General features: G+C 43.9%; 1 protein-coding gene across 2 annotated transcripts; it reads left to right on the top strand.

The window, feature by feature from the left end:
• The first annotated feature begins 196 nt into the window (after nucleotides 1-196).
• Nucleotides 197-16,170, top strand: LOC115164800 (alpha/beta hydrolase domain-containing protein 17B). Of its 2 annotated transcripts, none has more exons than XM_029717615.1 (4): nucleotides 197-604; nucleotides 4,159-4,634; nucleotides 12,870-13,049; nucleotides 14,322-16,170. In XM_029717615.1, the coding sequence occupies exons 2-4, from the start codon at nucleotides 4,168-4,170 to the stop codon at nucleotides 14,545-14,547; spliced, it is 873 nt and encodes a 290-aa protein (XP_029573475.1). In that variant the 5' UTR covers nucleotides 197-604; nucleotides 4,159-4,167; the 3' UTR covers nucleotides 14,548-16,170. The 2 variants fall into 2 exon arrangements, with proteins under 2 accessions (XP_029573475.1, XP_029573474.1); XM_029717614.1 differs by having other exon boundaries at nucleotides 4,156-4,634.
• The last annotated feature ends 318 nt before the right edge of the window (nucleotides 16,171-16,488 follow it).

The raw sequence follows: 16,488 nt of genomic DNA, 5'->3' as shown, positions 1-16,488 counted from the left end.
TATTGTTCTAATTGAAATATCGTATTGACACTTTCTCTTTTAGATAACGCATTTCCCTTATCCCATTCCGCAACAAAATTAAATAATTACGTCATTCTACACCGAAGAGGTAACGCCTTCAGCAACCTGATTGGCCTTTGTTAGAAAATAGTAGTTTCTAATTGGCTTTCTTATAAGCCAATCCAATCATACCGGCGTCACTACGGTTTCGATGTTTTTTTTGTTCGGTTTTCCGTAGAGAAGACAGTCAGCAAGCAACAGTGGTTTAGCTACAAGTATTGAACCTGTGACTGAAGTCAACATTATATAACATATTTGTTTTACATACGTCTTGTGGAGGCATTTAAGTTAATATCCGGACCACATGGACAAGACTGAGTGTCAAATAGTTGGAGCTTGGTTTGGGTAGACAGTAAACGTCAAGAAGATTCATAGCTACCCTGCTAACCAGAGTGGACGAAGGGAAGATAAGCGAAGGCATTTTCGAGTCAACCTGCCTGGTTAACGTTAGCTACTTGTACGCGTTATCTGTCTACGGCAGTTAGCTAGCTAAGTTACTCGCCAGAATCATCGAAATACTAACTACAATCCGCAACATTACCAGGTATGTGTGTGATCCTCTTCGGGTAGCCTAGCTAGCTACTATCAAAGATTTTCTATTGACTATTAGCTTATTAATAACGTCAATTATTGGCCTTTAGGATGTACTTCTCTATCGTTTAAGGGTGTGGCGTAAACATCTTCGATATTATGCATCTCAATCACGTCGCGTGAAGAAGGGGGAAGGAGTTCCCATAGGTCGTTTGGCGACCCGTTACTTTACTCAGAGCAACGATTACATCCGTAACACAACGACGTGTTGCTGTACCTTTGCCGACCACTGTTTACTTTTCAGTCATCATAGGCTGGCAAAGGTGGCCCTACGATTTATTTTCATTAACGTTAATATATAATCGCTACGAATAATTTCTGGCAAGCACCTCCGACTAGAAAGATTAATCAAACGGTATATACCAATTAATTGTGTATTACAGCATGATTAATCAGACTACTTGACAGGCGTTGCTAAATCTCCAGTACCACCGTAAACTAACGTTGTAGCTAAATTTATCAGGATGTCTACAGCCAGGCCTTTTTGGATAGTCTCTTAAACAAACCCTAGCTGATGTGTAACGTTATGGGGTCCCCTAGAATCTGAATTGTTTTTATAGATGTGTTGGCGAACAAGTCATGAAAAAGATGTGATCGCTTCCGTTGGGTAGAACTTAGCCTGTTGTTATTCTGGATGGCCAGATTGCTTGCAAGAATGACAAGACAAGTGAGTGCTAGGGGAGGTGCTGTGGGATTATTTTAAATACTCTTTCCCCTAGGAGAGAAAGTCAGTTTTGGCAGTGTGGAGAGCCTCCTTGACACAGAGAAGAGCAGTTTCGGTTGAGTCAACAGTCTTGAAGCCTGACTGGTTAGGATCAAGAAGACCATCCTGAGCGAGATAGCAAGAGAGTTTGTCAGAGACGGCATGCTTAAGTGTTTTGGAAATAAAATAAAGATGTGATACCGGTCTGTAGTTTTGGACATCAGAGGGGTTGAGTGTTGGTTTCTTGAGGAGTGCCTCTGGCTATTTTGAAGTAAGAGGGGATACAGCCATTGGTCAGCGATGAGGAATGGGAGAACGTCTCCAGACATGGTCTGGAGGAGGGGATGAGGTCGAGCTGGCAGGTTGTCGGGCGGCCGGACCTCACTAGTCGCAGGATTTCATCTGGAGAAAGAGAGGGTTGAAAGAGGTCAAGGCGTAAGGTAGTTCTGTGTGAGCAGGACCAGTGGACTCAATAGGCTGAGTGAATGAGGAGTGGCTTTCGCCAACCTCCTTTTCAAAGTAGTTGACAAAGTTGTCTGCAGAGGGAGTAGGGAGGGGATGGAGGATTAAGAAGGGAGGAGAAGGTGGAAAATAGCTTCCTAGGGTTCGAGGCAAAAGCTTGGCATTTAGAGTAATAGAAAGTGGCTTTAGCAGCGAATACAGAGGAAGAGAAGGTAGAGAGGAGGGAGTGAAAGGATGATAGGTCCGCCGTGAGGTTAGTTTTCCTCCATTTTCACTCAGCTCCCTGCAGCCCTGTTCTATAAGCTTGCAATGAGTCACTCAGCCACGGAGTGGTGGGGACAGTGCAAGTCATAGGATGAGGATAGTAGGGTCGAAAAGGTGGAATCAGGGAACAGGAGGGAGAAGGATTTAGCAGAAGAGAGAGATGATAGGATAGAAGAGGGTAGTGGGAGAGTGGGAGCGAAGATTGCGATGGCGCATGACAATCTGAGTGGCTAGGGCTGGAGAAGGAGACAGAAAAGGAAACAATTTAGTGATCTGAGACCTGAAGAGGGGTTGCCGTGACGTTAGTAGCCGAACAGAATCTAGTAGAGATGACATCAAGCGTATTGCCTGCTTTGAGTGGGAAGGGGACTGGGAAAGGGTGAGGTCAAAAGAGGCATGGAGGGGAAATAAAAAGATGAAAAGAAATGAGTCAAAGACAGACATCAGGAGGTTGAAGTCGCCCAGTACGAAGAGCGGTGAGCCATTGTCAGGAAATGAGCTGAAGCTCATTAAGGAATTCTCTAAGGGCACTTGGTAGGCGATAGATGACAACAATGTTAAGCTTGAGTGGAGAAAATAGAAAATCTCAGCTTAGGAGAAATGAGCAGCCCTGTGCCACCACCGCAATGACCAGATGCGCTCGGACTATGAGAGAGAACTAGCCAGATGAAGCGAGAGCAGCTGGAGTAGCAGTATTCTCTAGGGTGATCCATGTCTCCACCAGGACCAAAAAGTCTAGGGACTGAAGGGCAGCATAGGCTAAGATGAACTCTGCGTTCTTGACCACAGATAGGCAGATCCAAACGCTGCCGGAGACCAGGAATTCCACATGGGTTTTGTGCGCAGGGTACACTAAATTAGAAGGGTTGCAGCCAAGGGGTGGGGAGCATCTGTAAAGCCTACAGGGAGAGGAGCAAACTGGGATAGAAAACACACACATAGTTGCCAAAGCTACAAAAGAGCAAAATGAGATCTGAAAGTAACTAGGTGAAATACTCAAGTAAGAGAGTGGTGTGGAGCCTTCCTCTCTTTCCTTCCTCCAATAACTCAGCAGAACCGTCTTAGTTTTGACGATGAGACAGCCACTGTCACTGATTACCTAAACCACAACAATCACAAATTGCCCTGCCCCTTAATCCTATTTGATGTGTCAACGCTCAACAGAAAGTTCTGTGCAGTCATTAGTTCACACACCAAGTAGGCTACTGGGAAGACAGGAAACACTTCAAGTAGATGGCCCTAGCTAGCAAAAAGACAGTACTAGACTACAACAGATGAAGACAAAAAATTATACTTATCACTCCTGGAGGTATCAGGAGTCTTCAAGCTATAGAATTAAGCATTATATAGCAATGGACCGAAGTTAGGATTGACACTTTGAGGCAGACAGAATAAATACTCATCAGTGCTATAGCTGTCGAATGATCTCGGGGCCAAGGGAGGCCATGCATGCAGAAGGGAATCAATAGTGTATGTAAAACCAGCTCTGTGTTAAGGGCAGGCCTAAGAGGAGTTCATGTGCATTTCCCACTTGCCCATATGTCTAACAGGGTGGGTAGAGAACTTTGAGAATCGCTGCACACCAGCCTAGTAACCTAAACACAGTAATGCTATTTTATAGCTTTTTCTCGAGCTCGAGTTGCAAAGCACAAATACATTTTTAGCCTCAACGTGTTTAGATAAGACTCTATATTTGATAAGGGGTTTCTGTTTAAGCTGAGGTGAAGTCTGGTTATAGGCTTTAACGTATGTGGCTCAGTCTGTTGGTCTGTTTGTGGGAGGCATGCATCAGTGGTCAAGACTGCCGTGAGCCGCAGCTGTGTGTCGGTGTGTGTGTCTGAGCATATTTTTCAAAATGGCTGTCAATAACTGGGGTGTGCTTGTGCACCGAGCTGGAAATGAGACAATTAACCTAACCACACGTACAGACCGCACACACATACCTTAAACCCTCTTTCATTTATCCTCAGTCTTGGTGAGATCAAGCTAATGTAGGCTATTGAATGTGCCATGTCAATAATACCCTATTAGTAATAGTGAATGGTAATGTCTCCTCTCATTCCCCCTTCCCCCAGCAGTGTTTGAGGATGAACCACCTGTCCCTGAGTGAGCTGTGCTGCCTGTTCTGCTGCCCTCCATGCCCCAGCAAGATCACCTCCAAGCTGGCCTTCCTGCCCCCGGAGCCCACCTACACCCTCATGTGTGATGAGAGTGGTAGCCGCTGGACCCTGCACCTGTCTGAGCGCGCAGACTGGCAGTACTCGGCGCGTGAGAAGGACGCCATCGAGTGCTTCATGACGCGCACTTCACGCGGGAACCGCATCGCGTGCATGTTTGTGCGCTGCTCACCCAACGCCCGCTTCACCCTCCTCTTCTCACACGGCAACGCAGTGGACCTGGGCCAGATGAGCAGCTTCTACATCGGCCTGGGCTCACGCATCAACTGCAACGTCTTCTCCTACGACTACTCTGGCTACGGGGCCAGCTCAGGGAAACCCTCTGAGAAGAACCTGTACGCTGATGTGGACGCCGCCTGGCATGCACTCAGGACACGGTGAGTAAGGGGACGAGGGAGGACGGCAGATGTGATAGGTGATGGGGGAGGAGTGAGATGGCAAAGAAGTGGCTGTTTGTGACGTTGATGTGTCCTACCAAGAGTTGCTGACTATCGTTCCACCTAAAGCTCGCACCATGGCTTAAACATCCTTGGTTGGAAAGCGAAGTGGAGAATGCATTTATTTTTCTTTACATTAAATTATGTGTTTGAAAATGTGTAGGCTAGGGGCTTTCTCCTCAACCTTCTACCCGGCCGCCCCAAGGCAATGGTTTTCTGTTCATCAGTTCCTCTCCCAATCCCTCTGGCCATCCATCCATCCATCTATCAATGAATCGATCCCCACGTAACCTCTAGTCTCCAACACTCTCCTCTCTCTCCCTCCTATCTCGCTTCTCTCCTCCCTTTGTCCTCTATGACTTCCCCCTCTCCCGTTTTATTTTCTCTTGCTAGCTTTTACTGGCAGCTCTGCTCTATGTCCCAGGTGGGGTCCCGCACTGACACACACACACACACACACACACACACACACACACACACACACACACACACACACACACACACACACACACACACATACACACACACACAGAGAGCTTCCCTCTATGGATTCTACACATCCCCTTCCCCTCTGTCCTGTCCTTCATTCTCAGCTGAGTCTTTTATGTGTGTGTCTGAGCGTAATGTGAGATGTTTCGGCTACATATTGTTTATGCACAGTTTTGGGGGGAATGAAAGTGCAGACTTATTTCCTGCATCATGACAACAAATCAAAGGGACAAACAAATGAGTCAGAGAAAGGAAGAAACATCCAAATACACAAACGGGAAGAGGGTAACTAACACAGAGGTCACTCGGGCCCAAATTGCCCACTGTGATGACATTGACAAGAATAAGTGTTTCTCCATATAGTAGGCCCCCTCGCCCCCATGGGACAGGTCTGAGAGTAAAGTTAAACAGGAAACCATTACCGTACAGGGACTAGCCTACATACAGACAGAGATACTGTAGCTGGGCCTGAGAAACATGTATGCCTGCTACCATCTGTGTGATTCTCCTGCAAATCTCACATCCGTTTGACTGTAGCCATTCTCTTCTGTTGCTGATCTCCCTCCTACACATATTACCTGTGTGTGTGTGTTGTGTGCCATTTTCCTCGTCTTAGCCTACTTGTTCCTTTTACACACACACACACACACACACACACACACACACACACACACACACACAAGAAACAACCACAGTCCTGTGGAAACATGCGCGCACACACAGTCACCAGTGACCGTTTCAGAAAATCAGCTTTAAAATGGAATTTCGTCAAAGCACAACAGAATCAGGCTTGATCGAATTATCCTCCGATAGAGGAGGATGCATGTCGTGGGATGGGGGTGGGGTTGGGTTGGAGAGAGGTGGGGTTGGGTTGGAGAGAGGTGGGGTTGGGTTGGAGAGAGGTGGGGTTGGGTTGGAGAGAGGTGGGGTTGGGTTGGAGAGAGGTGGGGTTGGGTTGGAGAGAGGTGGGGTTGGGTTGGAGAGAGGTGGGGTTGGGTTGGAGAGAGGTGGGGTTGGAGAGAGGTGGGGTTGGGTTGGAGAGGGGTGGGGTGGAGAGGGGTGGGGTTGAGGTGGGGTGGGGTTAGAGAGGTAGGGTTAGAGAGGGGTGGGGGTGGGGTTAGAGAGAGGTGGGGTTAAAGAGGTGGGATGGGGTGGGGTTAGAGAGAGGTGGGGGTGGGGTTAGAGAGAGATGGAAGAGTAGGAGCAAAAACATTAACATCTTCAGATGAGTTCATTTGATTGTAAATTACACAATCATTTTATTGCTATGGTAGCCAATAGTTTTTGTTTCTTGGACACACTGACCTGATTTCTCTCCTCCTCTCTTCCTCCCTTTGTCCTCTATGACCCCCCCTCTCCCCTGCTTTGGAAATCTGATGCATATGCTGCACACTGATTTCTGTTTGAAGCAGCTACTGTCTCTGTTACCAATGAATGGATATCGGGCGACAATTCCATTGACTGATTTTCAACACATAGGGTGAAAGAGGTCATCTTAAACTTCTCTGGACACCATTCTCATGATGTGTCATTGTCACAATGTAAGAAATCAACATTTGAAGCATATTTCTTGGACAATTGTTTTTTGGATGACAGTGTATGAGAACTCAGTGTGAAAAAAATGTGACTTTCATTTCCTTGCTGTAAAACAGTATATTGGCAGTTATAACTATCGGTAAGTTTTGTCCCCCCAAAATCAGAATCTGCATCGGACCCAAAAAACGCATATTGGTCGTGCTCTAGCTTTGTGTGTCTGTGTCATCTATTTAAAAATAAATACAAAATATGGGGGTTTTCTTGTGGCCAAACATATAGGCTAGATACCTATTAACTAACTGAGGAAGGTTTCAAGTTAATGTCACATGCACAAGTAAATGCCTTTCTTTCAAACCCAACAATGCAATAATCAACAACAATATAATACTAGAAAAAACATAGACCCCAACAACTTACTATTGGAATGGGAATATGATTGCATAGTGGTTCCATAATGTGATGTGGCTAATTCAGTCGGCCTAAATGACACATACAGGAACTAGCCCTAGATATTGAAATTATCATGGACTCTCAGTTCTTGCATCCATAGATTAATTTTATGTAGGCTACCCTTTTTGAGAATAGTTACATTTCTACAAGCACCATCCCTCAGCTTTTAACACAGTGGCAGAACTGCTTTAGACTGAAAAACAAATGAAGGATTGTTAACTGTGGCTTTGGGTGGGTGGTCTGGATTTGCATGGCTGCACTACCATTAGCTATTAGGGGTGTTTTGTGTGAAAATCTTCTGCTCACATTTAATTCTGCAGTGTAGCTACATAGATACGGATAAAATATTCAGGAGGACAACACTGAACTCAACATCACAATCTGGCTTATGGCTTCAGACAGTAATGTGACACTGATCAGCAGAGCTTTCTCTCTGGCAGAGTGTTAAACTGCACATCAGTGAGGGGTAGAGTCACTGCCTGTTTCCATGCATGAAGGCTACAATAGTTTGGATGTCTGTGGGACAGACTCTTTGCATTGCAAATTCCGTAACAAATCTCTAAGGATGAAGAATGAAGCAACATCAACAGTTATAGTACTGCTATCCCATCTACCAGCGTCGGCTCCCATTGGTCAGAACCAGAGGGGAGAACCGTGAGACCACACAACATAGGTGGTGGGGTTTGTAGTCCATGTTGATTGACAATAGCCTAATTTACATTATCAGGTAAGAAGAGGCTGTGCTACTTTTAATTTGGCCCAAGGCTTACTATAGCCCAGCTCTGTGCCCGATTCGGGTGCTTCCAACCCTGCACATTTTCAACTGGCCAGGGCTTGGTGTCTCCAACATCACATAGTATTCCACCCCAAATCTATGCCAGGTTCTGCCCCACTTTGTCACCCATCCACTGGTAATCCAAAGATCCATGTAATTTCTGTCCCATAATTGCCAAACTGACTGACACCCTCAAGATAGAAGCTGACCCTAATGGCAGATCCAAGATCATCCCACCCTTCCCAGAAGTCTTATTTGTAACCATAAAGAGGGCAAAAAGACACAGACCTCAGATCAGCGCAATGGGAAACTTCTACCTCCACCTTGCTGCCTCTTAGCCATGCCACTGCCAGACCCAGTTATCAACGCAGCATATGATCCTATTCTCCATTCTACAGAGAGCCCTGGCCTCCTTTATTTAACAGTCAAATGGTTCATCTTGGTCCTGTGTTTCACTGCCCCGTGTTTGACTTGAATTCCAGAGACATGTTTCTCCATGGGGCGGCGCACAATTGGCCCAGCTTCGTCTGAGTTAGGGGAGGGTTTGGCCGGCAGGGATGTCCTTGTCCCATTGCGCTGTAGTGACTGCTGTGGCGGGCCTGGCGCATGCACGCTGACACAGTCGCCAGGTGTACGGTGCTTCCTCTGACACATTGGTGTGGCTGGCTCCTGGGTTAAGCGGGCATTGTGTCAAGAAGCAGTGCGGCTTAGTTGGGTTGTGTTTCGGAGGATGCACGGCTTTCGACCTTCGACTCTACGGGAGTTGCAGCGATGAGACAAGACTGTGACTACTGATTTTGGATATAACAAAATTGGGGAGAAAAAGGGGAAAAAATAATATATTTATATATATAAAAAGAGTGGGGAAACCCATACATTTTGTTTTTGACCCAGGTATGATAGACTTGACTCACTACATGACTGTGTTTTGCCTGTGGTTGACTACAGGTCATAGTCTATATGTTTGGCTTGTGTGAAAGGAAGCTGTGGGCCTACTGACTTTGAACGTGAATTATTTATCTATTTATCATATCTAAAAGCTCTCTCTCAATGCCTCCCCTTTAGCATCCTGCCGCTCTGTTTTATGTGTGTGTTTCTCTTGCAAGTTAAATGAGGGCTGGAGATGGGGCTGTGGCGGTCATGAAATGTTGTCAGCCGGTTATTGTCATGCAAAAGTCTGCCGGTATCATGGTAATTTACACTTAATTATCATAAACACGTTTAGCATCTCCAGGCCTGCATGCATACAAGCCATTGATGAGCACCTTTGGAACGTCTACATTTTAAAAAGTGTAATATACACAGTCATAATAAATCCATGATTTATTTTAGTCAGGTCTAAAGAAATCTGTATTTTATTAGCTCATATATAGGCCTATGCTAATGCGTAAGCTCTAATATGCATATGGTGTTTTGAATTAGTCATCACCTTAGAAAGCGCTGTCCATTTTAGTTGTTAGGCTTTGAAACAACATGTTTTTTCACTCCGTTTCAACCTGTTGTTGAACTTGTTCTTCAAATTGACCAATCAATTTGAGGTGAGTTTTAAAAGCAGATACTCTTTTAATGATAAGTGTTTGTGATTTTAGGTTGCATTTGCATTGATGTCAGAGAGGAAAATGGTTTGTGTTTGCACGCGCTCGTGTTCCTATGTTCTGGTGCAGGGGGAGGTCCAGTCTTACCTGCGTGTTCAGGTGACTCAATCATGAGTCAGCAGGTGTGTCCCACACCATCAGCAGACACACTTTATTGGTACATGCAGTACTGTACAAAAGTTTTAGGCAGGTGTGAAAAAATGCTGTCAAGTAAGAATGCTTTAAAAAATAGACATGTTAATAGATTATATTTATCAATTAACTAAATGCAAATTTGGTGTGACCACCCTTTGCCTTCAAAACAACATCAATTCTTGTAGGTACACTTGCACAAAGTCAGGGATTTTGTTTGGCACAGTCAGGTGTATGATTAAACAATTATGCCAAACAGGTGCTAATGATCATCAATTCAATATGTAGGTTGAAACGCAATCATTAACTGGAACAGAAACAGCTGTGTAGGAGGAATAAACTGAGTGAGGAACAGCCAAACTCAGCTAACCAGGTGAGGTTGCTGAAGACCGTTTACTGTCAAAAGTCATACACTCTGACAAGACTGAGCACAGCAACAAGACACAAGGTAGTTATACTGCATCAGCAAGGTCTCTCCCAGGCAGAAATGTCAAGGCAGATAGGGGTTTCCAGATGTGCTGTACAAGTTCTTTTGAAGAAGCACAAAGAAACGGGCAACGTTGAGGACCGTAGATGCAGTGGTCGGCCAAGTAAACTTACTGCAGCAGATGAAAGGCATATCATGCTTACTTCCCTTCGCAATCAGATGTCCAGCAGTGCCATCAGCTCAGAATTGTCAGAAAACAGTGGGACCCTGGTACACCCATCTACTGTCTGGAGAAGTCTGGTAAGAAGTGACCTTCATGGGACCCTGGTACACCCATCTACTGTCCAGAGAGGTCTGGTAAGAAGCGGCCTTTATGGAAGACTTGCGGCCAAAAAGCCATACCTTCGACATGGAAAGCGACTCAACTATGCACGAAAACACAGGAACTGGGTTGTAGAAAAATGGCAGCAGGTGCTTTGGACTGAAGAGTCAAAATGTGAAAGATTTGACTGTAGCAGAAGGAAGTTTGTTCTCTGAAGGGCTGGAGAGGGGTACACGAATGAGTGTCTGCAGGCAACAGTGAAGCATGGTGGAGGTTCCTTACAAGTTTGGGGCTGCATTTCTGCAAATGGAGTTGGAGATTTGGTCAGAATGAATGGTCTCTTCAATGCTGAGAAGTACAGTACTTATCCATCATACAATACCATCAAGGAGGCATCTGATTGGCCCCACATTTATTCTGCAGCATGACAACGACCCCAAACATAGTTCTTAATGACTTTCGCTGTATCTTCAGTGTAAAGAAGAACAAGGGGTCCTAGAAGTCATGGTATGGCCCCTACAGAGCCCTGATCTCAACATCATCAAGTCTGTCTGGGATTACATGAACAGAGAGGAGCACCTGAGGCTGCCTAAATCCACAGAAGAACTGTGGTTAGTTCTCCAAGATGTTTGGGCCACCCTACCTGCCAAGTTCCTTCAAACTATGTGCAAGTTTACCTAGAAGAATTGATGCTGTTTTGAAGGCAAGGGGTGGTCACACCAAATATTGTTTTGATGTATATTTTTCTGTTCAATCACTTTGCATTGTGTTAATTGATAAATAAACTATTAACATGTATTTTAGAAAGCATTCTTGCTTTACAGCATTTTTACACACACACACACACACACACACACACACACACACACACACACACAGAGAGAGAGAGCGCACACTATTTGTGGAACTAAAAGGGTTGGGTTTTGTCAGTGGGAACCTGCTGTGAGGGATGTCCACTCAAATAGAATAGTGCTGTTTCATTTTATTTTCACTTGGACGTGTTCCAGCAGTCAATCCTTCCAAGTCTAATATTGACTGGTAGCCTAGTAACAGATTTCCAATGAGGTTTCAGACAGATACCCACTGCAGCCTCTGCCCCAGGAAGTGAAAACAACAAACTTCCTGATCAGTCATATTATTGATTGGAGACAAAATGAAGGTCCCTTCAGCAAACACACACACACAGTAGTGCCCATGGCAGCCAACACAGTAAGTAGTTTTTAATGTAATTTGGTATGGTATGGGTTGTAGTAAGTGTAACTCGATTTTCAGTTCCGACTGACATGACTGAGGGCAGGAGAGAGAGCAGTGATTAACGTGCTATTAACGTACGTAGCAGCAGGTCCTCTTCAGTTAAAAATATGACCCAGTATAGAACACGAGACCCAATTATCTTATAGCCTAGCTGCTTCTCCCTTCTTGACATCTATTGTCAGTGGTTCTGTTCTTCCCTTATTTCTGCACTTTCATTTGCTCTTTCTCTCTCTCTCTGCGTTATAGATTGGATTGGTCTCAGGGAATAAATTGATGATTGGGTAGTGGAGAGCTTGTATAACCATGGAGCGTGCTCAGTGAAGTAAAGTGAGTTCATGCTGAAATTGGCCCTAAGTTGGCCTGGCAACACACACACAGTCACTTACATTCACCTGATCCACTAGTGTTACAGTCCCTGGCTGTACTTTATATCATATATTTTACATGAACTGTTATAAACATTACACACAGTGTGTTTTGACATATGTTAGGTTTTGGCCAGCCTACTTTAGCCTGGCTAGCCTGTTTGAGGTAATGCTGCTGCTCAGAACAGTTGCCGGCAAAGAAGAGGCTGAATTTAAAATTCCTCACCCACATTTGAGGATTCTAGTTCTTAATATAGTCTAGTTCCTATGGGCCCTGTGCGCCTACTTAGTCCACTCTGTCATCAGAAGGTTTTGACCTCCTGTGAGTCTCCACGCATCATATGTCTATGCTGTCACTCTCCAACCAGTTGGATGACCTACCCTTGTGTCAGTGTTGTACAGGCTGGGCTAGGTAGAACTGGTGATGTTTGTGTGATCAGTCCTGCAGCGGTTTATAGCCGGGAAAGTCAGCTGACTGGCTGTGTTGGTCACATTCTCCATAATCGGCTGTGGAATGCCTTTCTCGCTCTCCTCTCTTTTTCTATCTGTATCTTCTGCTTGTCCCACCACACCCCTTATTGACACGTCAATGCTCCCACACCGACTGATCCTAGACTTAAGCTCCCTCCTGACTACTGGACTTCTGACCTGAGTGGGGTGATGGAATCTTGTTAATAGCGACCAACTGACTGACTGACAAACTGTCATCATCCTTCTCTTGACTAGGTCTACATCATCATCGACATCCTACCTTGTCATCGTCCTTACTCAGAGTATCAGGAAATTGATGCTGTGTAGCTGATGATAATGTTCTGTGTTTGTGCCCCCAGGTATGGTATTAGGCCAGAGACTGTGATCGTGTATGGTCAGAGTATCGGTACGGTCCCTTCCGTGGACCTGGCGGCACGCTACGAGAGCGCCGCGGTCGTCCTGCACTCCCCCCTCACCTCTGGCATGAGAGTGGCCTTCCCAGACACCAAGAAAACCTACTGCTTTGATGCCTTCCCCAAGTGAGTGACACACACACACAGAGCATAAAGCAGTCATGTTTGAGTCACTCTGAACTCAAATGCTCCATCTGGTGGTCCTTGGTTGCTGCCAGGTTATGGAGAATCGTAGGACTGTGACTGTCATGGAATTTTGGATGACGCTTATTGGTCAGCCAAATGACCATAGTCACCATTATAACTGTTCAAATAACCTTTGGGAAAGTGCGTATTTAAAAAAGACACATTTTCTCATCTCCTCCACTCCCGACTGCATGTTGTGCCATAGAAATAGGATGAATAGAACAGGTGTCCCCATTCAAGTCAATGACGGCATAATGGGTGGCCATTGCGAGTCTACCCATAGAGCAAAGCAGGAAGTAAAAGCAGGAAGTGTACTCATCAATATGTGCTGTGATTTGTTGATTAAACTCAATTGACATTACACAAAATACATTCCATTGCATGACCCACATCAGATAATCTAACTGCAATGTCCAATTTTCAATAGCTATTACAGTGAAAGAATACCGTGCTATTGTTTGAGGAGAGTGCACAGTTATGAACTTGAAATTGTATTAATAAACCAATTGGACACATTTGGGCAGTCTTGATACAACGTTTTTAACAGAAATGCAATGGTTTATTGAAACAGTCTAAAAGTTTGCACACACACTTATGCCATCTAGTGACCAAAATCTAAATTGCACCTACCCTGGAGTAGTACATTATGGCCTTTCTCTTGCATTTCAAAGATGATGTATTATATTTTACCAGATATATGTTATTCTCCTACATTAATTTCACATTTCCCCAAACTTCAAAGTGTTTCCTTTCAATTGGTATCAAGAATATGCATATCCTTGCCAAGGCCTGAGCTACAGGCAGTTAGATTTGGGTATGTCATTTTAGGCGAAAATTGGGAGAAAAGGGTCGGATTCTCAAGAGGTTTTATTATAATTTGAATGAACATTCTACATTACCATGGAAATTATTGCATCACAATACCAGGCAGCCATTACGAGTGTACCCATGAATTGTATTTTTTTTAGATGGTTATTTTATTTTCATAACCGTTGGCTATACGGTAATTGTGCCAGCCGTAGAGAATTGCGCTGTTGACAAGTCTAAAAGGGTAAACTGCCTGCTGTTGAAATTACCACATTGAGTTATTTTAAATCCTATTCCTGTCATCTGTTTATCATTGCTTGGAAATTATACTTGCCTAACAGTTCCTTTCCTCTGTTCTTTCCCTCGTGTGTGGTGCGTCTGCCCATCTAAACTCGCCTCCCAAAGTATTGACAAGATCTCCAAGGTGACTTCTCCAGTGCTGGTGATTCACGGGACAGAGGACGAGGTGATCGACTTTTCCCACGGCCTGGCGCTGTACGAGCGCTGCCAGAGGCCCGTGGAGCCCCTGTGGGTGGAGGGCGCCGGCCACAACGACGTCGAGCTCTACGGACAGTACCTGGAGCGCTTGAAACAGTTTGTGGCCCACGAGCTCGTCAACTTGTCAACTTGACTTCACCCCTCAATCACACACCTGCTGCAACTGTGAACTTCTGAAATACCCACCCTTTTTGTTTTTTCTTTTTTTGTATTTTCTTTTCTTTTATAATTTGGAATTGCACTGTGTGTGTGTGTGTGTGTGTGTGTGTGTGTGTGTGTGTGTGTGTGTGTGTGTGTGTGTGTTGGGGGAGTCGGACGGACAATGGACAGATATGTGCTCAAGGGGATTGTGTGTTTTGTGCATAGAAGAGCAGTGGATTTTGTGTGTGTCACACATTTTCTGCCTTTCAGAAGAATGCGGTCCTGGTCCATTATAAGGATTTTTGAGCATATCTGAGAGGTTTGTGTGGAGCAGCCATGCTGGATCGAAGACTGGACCGCAACTCATCCCAGTCCATCTTGACTAAGGAGCCAAGCCTGATTCAATGTAGTCAACGTGGATATTTTGTTATTGTGTATTTGTTTCTATTTTAAATATATAAAGTTTGCATGTATCACGTGACTGAGAACTGTACGAGACAAGTCTGACATTTTTAAGATGGCAGTGCCAGTGTTGCCAAAAGTTCAGCATATTGAAGAAAATGGCATGCAACTATATTGTACGTACATCATCCTAGAAATATCTCCAAAGTTGTATAAGCTGTACAAAGTTTTTTGTTATTGTTATTACTGTGTTGTTTTTCATGTATTCTTTCAGTAAGCTACTACGACTCCATCGTAGTATGAAGAACGTTTTTTTCAGACCAGTGACATGCTGGATATTTCCAATTTAAAGCTGTATAATGTACATGTAACGTTCATAATAAAGCTTACTTACCAATTCAGAGGAATAGTATTTCTAGATATTTCTTTTGTATACAAACTGCCTGTACACCTGGTAGCTCTTAATCAAGCTACGTCATAAAGACTCATGCCACTGATGATGTAAGAAAGCATTGAAAAACAGTATAAGTCATTAATGATTGATTGGGAAATGTTTTGATGACAGTTTTACCGAGGACACAACTGAACGATTTCTTCTTTTTGCTTTTGTCTTAACTCATGATATCTGATATTTTGGAGCCTTTGTTTTCTTTGAGAAACACTTAACGCTGAACAAGGTGAAACATTTACCAATCACATACTTTATTGTATTAGTAGGGCACTGACTAAGCCTATAGAAGCAGATGTTAAGTGCTACTGAATGCTATAATAGGCTATAGTTTTCTTACTTTTAGCTGGGTAAATGCTGTCTAGCTTTAGCCCATGGGTGCTACCGAAAACCAGGTCTGATGAACTGAAATATTTTAATTGGGTGTTGTTACTAGAGTAATCAAAAATTGTTAGGATTTGGTTGTTAGTACTAATACTTCCATCCATTTTGACTTTATAGATAATTTTTGTACTGGACATTTGTATTTCTTTCACTAGCCTCTAATATCTAAATGTAAGTTATTAATACTTTAACTGTTCATATGAGAATTAGGCATCCATCTGTGGTGAGACCATTTTGAATTATTCCGATGACTGTTGAACTAAATCTGGTCACCTAGACTAATGTAATTTATTATTTTCTAAGAAGGTTCATTACTGAAGGAAATTATATAATATGTTCTTGATAATAGTTATAATAAAATGGATATAGACAAAAACAAAATATGCCTGCTCTTTTTTTGCTAGTGTACTGAATGGCAAGTTCAAGTTTATTGTCCCAGGGGACACTTCGTTTTTCAGTATAGGTGCATAAATAACAACATTGAACATATAGAATCCACATGGATCACAATGAGACACAGTTGTAGGTAATACAATGGGCTAGTCCAAGTCATTGGCCTGACAGCCAATTATATACAGTAGACTTCTAGTGATTGACATTAGCAGCAGTACACAAGTATAACAATCAAAAGTTGCCTAATAAGTGAAGTGCTCCGTGCATTCTTAGATCATCTCGTGAACAATGTGTCAATGTACTGAC

This window comes from Salmo trutta, chromosome 27 (assembly GCF_901001165.1).
Source record: "Salmo trutta chromosome 27, fSalTru1.1, whole genome shotgun sequence".
NCBI classification, from domain to species: Eukaryota; Metazoa; Chordata; class Actinopteri; order Salmoniformes; family Salmonidae; genus Salmo; species Salmo trutta.
The sequence above is the reverse complement of the archived record's forward strand: the minus strand, read 5'-3'. Positions and strand labels throughout refer to the sequence as shown.